The 6,350-nt window shown below is 31.0% G+C and overlaps 3 protein-coding genes across 3 annotated transcripts; 2 read left to right on the top strand and 1 right to left on the bottom strand.

Moving 5' to 3' along the window:
- Positions 1-240: 240 nt before the first annotated feature.
- Tsp_03619 (schwannomin-interacting protein 1) lies at positions 241-1,011 on the top strand (the record flags this gene model as incomplete). Its single annotated transcript, XM_003379924.1, has 4 exons — positions 241-363; positions 422-661; positions 736-844; positions 914-1,011. Coding segments are annotated over 4 exons (570 nt in total), but the record flags the coding sequence as incomplete, so codon positions are not given.
- A 1,047-nt stretch (positions 1,012-2,058) lies between these two features.
- Positions 2,059-2,965, bottom strand: Tsp_03620 (conserved hypothetical protein). The gene is made up of 4 exons (XM_003379925.1): positions 2,858-2,965; positions 2,638-2,772; positions 2,241-2,369; positions 2,059-2,175 (listed from the first exon to the last, which is right to left on the bottom strand). The coding sequence occupies exons 1-4, from the start codon at positions 2,963-2,965 to the stop codon at positions 2,059-2,061; spliced, it is 489 nt and encodes a 162-aa protein (XP_003379973.1).
- A 3,131-nt stretch (positions 2,966-6,096) lies between these two features.
- Tsp_03621a (conserved domain protein) lies at positions 6,097-6,150 on the top strand (the record flags this gene model as incomplete). Its single annotated transcript, XM_003379926.1, has 1 exon — positions 6,097-6,150. A coding segment is annotated over exon 1 (54 nt), but the record flags the coding sequence as incomplete, so codon positions are not given.
- Positions 6,151-6,350: the final 200 nt, after the last annotated feature.

The following is a 6,350-nucleotide window of genomic DNA, read 5'->3' on the forward strand; positions in this document are numbered from 1 at the left end:
TGAAGCTGTAATTTTCATCTGATGAGACTGGTCGTAACTAAAAGAAAAGAAGTATACTAAGCACGATAGCCTTTGTGAGCACGTTCGAACTGATATATGAAATAGCTGACGAAATGATCAGCGCATAGATGACGCATGCGGTCATTGGTTTATCATAACATTTTTTTTATCGTTTTAACGCAGGATAGAACTCACGACCTTTTTGGGTTGTAGAAATTTGAGAAGTTTTCTTCAATTTAGGTGTGCTTTATTAATGACGACATGCTGTGTGAAGAAAATGATGGAGACGATAAAGTTGTTGACGACGGTGTTATTCCGAAAAGCGTTTCTGAACCAAATTTTACCTCAGCACAGTTTTTTGATGTAATATCGTTTTGTTGTAATAATACAGGATAAAAGACGTGGGATTATTATTTTGCAGGTTGACGTCAACAATCTTCAACAAGCAGATTCGGAGACTGGAGAATTGTCAAGTCAGCTGAGTGCTTCTGAACTGAGAAGGAAAAGTTGCGCGGAACAGGAAAACGGAACCTTCATGGCAAGGCAGAAGAGGCTGGAATTTGAGGCGACCATGCTATTCATGAAAGCCAAGGAAACTGCTCGCATGCAAATGGAAGTAGAAAGACAAGCAAGGCAGAAAAATTCTCTCATAGACAATTTGGTAAATTGCATAAATCATATTCATTTTTTCCTTTTCTATTTTTTCACTCAAATCGAACTTTTTATTACGTTCAGATTGGATTTCCGATAAGCTGTCAGAAAAAACTCAGTCGATCGCAGCTGACAGCCATGTCAACCACGCGTCTACAAATTATTCTCAATGACATTCATTCAAAAATTAATGGTATAATTTGTTTGAAAAGATTTTTTTCATTATTCCACTAGAAGAAATATGTTGTCTTTTTTTCTTCAGCACTTAATGAAGAATTGGTGCAACTGCTGATGCAAAGGGACAGTTTGCACATGGAACAAGATTCAATGCTGGTTGATATTGCTGATTTTCTACAGTAAGAAGAGTTCGCGTGTTTCGTTGAGTGGTAATTTGTGGGTGAATAAAATTTGAAATTTAAGGCACCAATGCAATCAGAAATCTCTGCTGACTGGTGAAAGCTGCACTGAAAGCAAATCCAAAGGGAAAAAATACAATCGGCTGTTGAAAATGTTTCGAAGGTAGAGATGTAGAGATTAGTTTCGAATTTGTTGAATTTTATTCTATTCTATTCCATTTCATAAATTGTTCACAAATTTGTTCCCTGCTCAATTGTATGCATCATCCGCTTTCTGTTTCATTTTTTTTTGTTTTCTATTTTCGCTTATATGAAGTGCTTTTTCAAAAATCGCTGCCTTTAGAGAAGAAAAATTACTATGACTTTTGTGAATTGGCTGAATTTATACTCTTTGAATTATGTACCATTGTTAGTTACTTTTTATTCCAATGCTAGCGATAAGACGAAATGAAAGAAATTCAAAATGCTTTGTTTAGTTTTATAATTAAATGGAATAACAGAAAAAAAATGTTTTTCTTAATTTTTTGGGGGAGAAAAGATTATTTGAATGGAAAATGTTGGACAAGAAATTGTATTTTCATAATTTTATTTTAATACACGCCTGTCGTCGAATCTCTGCTTATTACGCTTATTCCGTCGTTGTGGATATAGATAATATGTATGATGGGGAATTTCAAAATCAACCAACCACAAATGATTCTTACTTTTTACTTGTACTGTAATGTTTTTGAACTGTATTCATAGAGTTCCAGCAATTATCTGACTGAAATTGATTACAATGTATTTTAGTAATGTATAATGAAATAAAATAACAAGAAAATTGGAAAAGCGAAGCGTGTGCTTTTCATAAATTTCATTTTCCAATTGAAAGAGATCAAAATGAAAACTGTATATAATTATATGATCAGTTTGCGTTTTAATTTTCTTTTCATCAATTTCATTTTATTGATTAAAAATAGTTTTTCTTAAAAATTTATTCCATATAATTCATAAATAATAATAATAATCATAAAAAATTGGATACTCAATAAAAAGAAAATACATGCTTTTATTATGCACCACAAGACATGGCTGTTCGGTTATGGGCATTTCGAATTACTACGCCAGTTGCAGATTCATTGTTCAAATGTCTGTCGTAATAAGATTCTCGATTTCCTGTTAAGCGAATCTGAAAAATAATTAAATTGTTCACTGAATTCCATTGAAATTGGATAAAGTATAATAATTTTTTACCAGTGCATTTTGACTAGTCATAATTGTAATTTCTATTTGGGGATAAGTTTCAGTTTGATTGACGTTGCACTGTGTTTCGAAATAGCCTTGAAATTTACTGCCTTCAGTTTCCCATACGGTCCAATGAACCTGAAAGTTTCCAATAAAATTGTTGTAATATTTAAAAATTAAAAACAACATTTGCTTTTACCAAATTTTTTTCCGCAGTCACGAGAAAGACAACTTTTTGTTTGTCGGTTGTAATTTCAATATCGACATAATTCGATTCAGGTGTCAGTTGGATGCACATAATTTTATGATCCACAGGCTTGAGCATGAAGCTTATTGGAACTGTCTAGAATATTTAATAATTTAAAAGAAAATATATCAACGAGAATTTTTGAAAATTTTCTACTACCGTAGGAGTGTGACGATCGTTTGATTTTTTCATCTCAACATTATCCGTTTCCAATTCAACTGTCGTAATCGTTGTATCCGGTTCAATTGTTGTTGTCTCAGTTTCATTGTTCAGCGTTGTAAGCATATCATTTGTCTGAATCAATTTAATTAATGAGTGAACAATTACGAACGACTGTCATTTTTGCACATTTGTAAAACAAAATGCCCATTACACTTACGGTAGTGATGTTTGTTTCAACAGTCTGTTCACAGTATGGCATTTGAAGGCAAAGAAGGATAATTAATAAATGATTGAAAAAATGATGCGCGTTCAATTGATAATTCATTTTTAACAACAATAACAGCTTACGCTTTCTTCTCTCCGAACTGAAAATTTCCAATCATGACTAAATTTTATACCATCCACTCACCTGCTGTTGAATACTTCAGCGTGCCAAATAGCACTTTAGTCACGATACAGTTGGAGCAAAATAAAATTTGTAACGTTTAAAATATGCAAATTTCTACCACGTCACGCATAATGTTGTTGACCGGCTGTGCAATGCTGATTCTATACCAAAGAAAGCATTGTTGTCGATTGATATTTGAAAGAGAAGAATATTTTTAAAAAAAAGAAAAAAAGAATACTGCAGCATTATTTGTAATTTTTGACAAAATGATTCATGTGATGTGTTGATCAGCGCTTGTAAACTTTTCTGATACAAAGGGCACTTGCATCATTTGAATTGCTCAAAATGTCAGTAAATGTTAAAAAAAACAATTAATTATTATTCAAAAGTAATTATTATTCAACGTATTAAAGTCAAATGAAATGAAATGCAAGCATTTATAAATTTATTTACTATATTTTGTTTTTTTGCACGTAACTTTAAAGTAAACTGTTCATTGTCATTATTTATATGTTCATTCAGCAGAAATGAGCAATCGTCGATGATTAATTCGTCGATGTTTCCACTTTACACTTATTGTATATAATATAATCTGTTGCATGATAAAATACTGTTTTTTTTGAAAAATGAAATTGTATAATTTCAAATTACTGTAGCCGTATTTGTTGTTCAGTTCAATGTATCATTTTTTTGCGAACAGTTCAATTCAGGTCAACTAGTACCTGATTAGGTGCAACCTAGTGATAAAAAGTAAACAAAAATCTGTTGACGTGACAATGATTAAAAATCAAATCTGTATCAAAGGAAAAATTTATTCGAATATTATTCATAAAAATCGTAATTTCACAAGCTACTATTGGACAAGTTGTCAACACTTCAGTAAAGATGCAGTTGAACAATTCATTATGATAACAATTTTGTTTAATAATTCTGAATAATAATAATAATCATTAAATATGAAATATTAACGTGAAAAAAATCGTGAACTTTTTACCTGACACACCTTATCTAGAAATTGTTATAAAAATTCGACCACAAGCGTGCAGCAAAAGTCCAATTTGTCGATTATCAGCGTCAAGTGAAATAAGATGGAGTTATGGAAATTTCAAAAGTAACGCTGATTTAATTTGTACAAAAATTATAAATCAAAATCAAACATTTTGAAATGTAAATAATAATACATTGAACATGTTTTGATTTTTATTCAATCTTCATTTTTACGTCGATGATACCGTGTGATTTGTTTATTGAATATTTATATTTATTGAATTTCTTTTTTTTATTACATCAACTTTTATTTATATGAATATTCGAAATTAAAAAAACAAACAAACAATTATAATTGATATTTTCCATTTTTTTCTGAATTACACAATTTTGCATACGTAAATGATTAATTTCTCATGCAAGTTTTGATTCGATTTTTACATCGCCGACGAACAACTGGCCAACCTCATCAGAACAATCGACAAACTTGATCAAAGTTTAATTAAACAAAAACTTGAACAGATAACAAACAAGACGACGAAAGAAAGTGGGATTTATTCAAAAACATCTTCCAAATTATGCAAAATTATGATCAAATCGAATTCAAACATTCTGTGCCGTGAAATTGTTCAATTTTTAAGCATTATACAGTATTTTAAATTGGTTACTTGAACTTCTTGAATACTTAAAGTTGAACTAAATTAGCTGTCAAAAATTGGATTTCAGATCAATAATACAAATTTTGAAATGTAAAAATTTCAACTTATTCGACTTTTTTAATCATAAAAGAATCAAATAATTGTAATTATCCAATTTATTGGATAATGTGTTTTCTCGTTGTATGAAATTGCAATATTTAAATTGTCAAATAAAATTAAAAAAAAAGTATTATATGAAATGAATAAAATTCTTCAAATTACGTACAAATTATACGATTCGATTCTTTTACTGAAAAAGAAACGGATAATTAATTATTAAGCAGCTATTCATAGCAGGCATTCGTCATGAAGCAACAGAATGATAAGCTATTTTTAACAATTCACTGCCGAGTTTTCCTCGCTCAGACTCGCAGAGATGCACACAAACGTTACGTATACGAATAAACTGGTGATGGAAAAATTCAATAAATTTCTTGTTATTTTGCGTTGTCGATGTCATTGGTGAGAAGCGAATGATTTCACTTGTTTGCAATGCATTTAAATGACGAACGTTTTAAAGAAATGCAGTATTGTTTTTACAGAAAAAAAAATGTAAGAATACAAGTTTATTATTTTCGATTTGAAAATTATTTATTAAAATATATGCAAAAATTAGTTGGAATTTATTCAATCGATCAATTTTACAATTTCAATTCGAAGCGTACGCTATTCAGAGATTTTGCCGTTGAAATGGCCAATTCCAGTGGAAAATTGGGTTCACCGCTTGCCCCAGGTATATAATACAGGGTGAATCATTTCTACTGTAATCAATGTTTCCTGAATTGATTATACTGATTGTCACAATTACATTGACGAAGCGAACAGCGTGGGCATGCTTCAACCCCCTTCATACACAATAATGATAGTCGTGCTTGTTTTCTTTGCTTTTACCTGTCAGTGCCACTGGTAGGTGATGCCATGAGTGTCCCATGCATGTATGCATCCATCCGTCCATCCATCCATCTATTCACCAACGTATGCTGAAACATATATATATACACACACACACACGCATCTTTCTCTATACACGTTAAATTAAATAAACTGGTTTCACTGAATCATCAACGTTAACAATATTATGCGTAATTTCTTCTCAACGTCAGTTACGAAGCATACTCGTATGTCAGACGCACATATGCATATACACGGACATACGTATGCTTTCAAATTATCTACATTCGAATCGGTTGTTTCATCTCGCTTTGCCATCTATTCAATGGTGAAATTTTTACGCTCATTCACCATCGCTGTTTCGCGTTTTCAGGTGATTTGTTTCAATTATAAAATTCGTATATTTCCATTTTTCAGTTCCAAAAATCTCTCTCTCTCCTCCACCTCTTCTTCAACTTTAAAACTATATCACAAAGTTAACAAAGTGACAAAATGCCTCTCACCGCTGGAGACTGTTGCAAAATGTGCTGTTCGTTGATCATTCCGGTAAGCAATCGATTCATCCCATTCATTATAATATAATTTTCAATATTATTCACATGATAAGCTAAAATATTCTATCGTAATGATTTGATTTTCTACATACCTGAATTAATTTTTCTCGTCATTTTGACCAACTATAAATAAAAATTTTAAACTTTTATAAGTGAAAAAAAATTCCCTTTTAAAATTACCACTGGTTACTG

The sequence above is a fragment of the Trichinella spiralis genome (genome assembly GCF_000181795.1).
Source record: "Trichinella spiralis strain ISS 195 chromosome Unknown Scfld2, whole genome shotgun sequence".
NCBI classification, from domain to species: domain Eukaryota; kingdom Metazoa; phylum Nematoda; class Enoplea; order Trichinellida; family Trichinellidae; genus Trichinella; species Trichinella spiralis.

Bases quoted from the DNA above. Each gene is read 5' to 3' on its own strand.
- Tsp_03620 (XM_003379925.1), bottom strand. From the start codon at position 2,965: ATGAATTATCAATTGAACGCGCATCATTTTTTCAATCATTTATTAATT. The intron at 2,773-2,857 runs GTAAGTGTAATG...AAATTGATTCAG, and splicing joins TTGAAACAAACATCACTACC to ACAAATGATATGCTTACAAC. The intron at 2,370-2,637 runs GTAGTAGAAAAT...GGAAACTTTCAG, and splicing joins ACGATCGTCACACTCCTACG to GTTCATTGGACCGTATGGGA.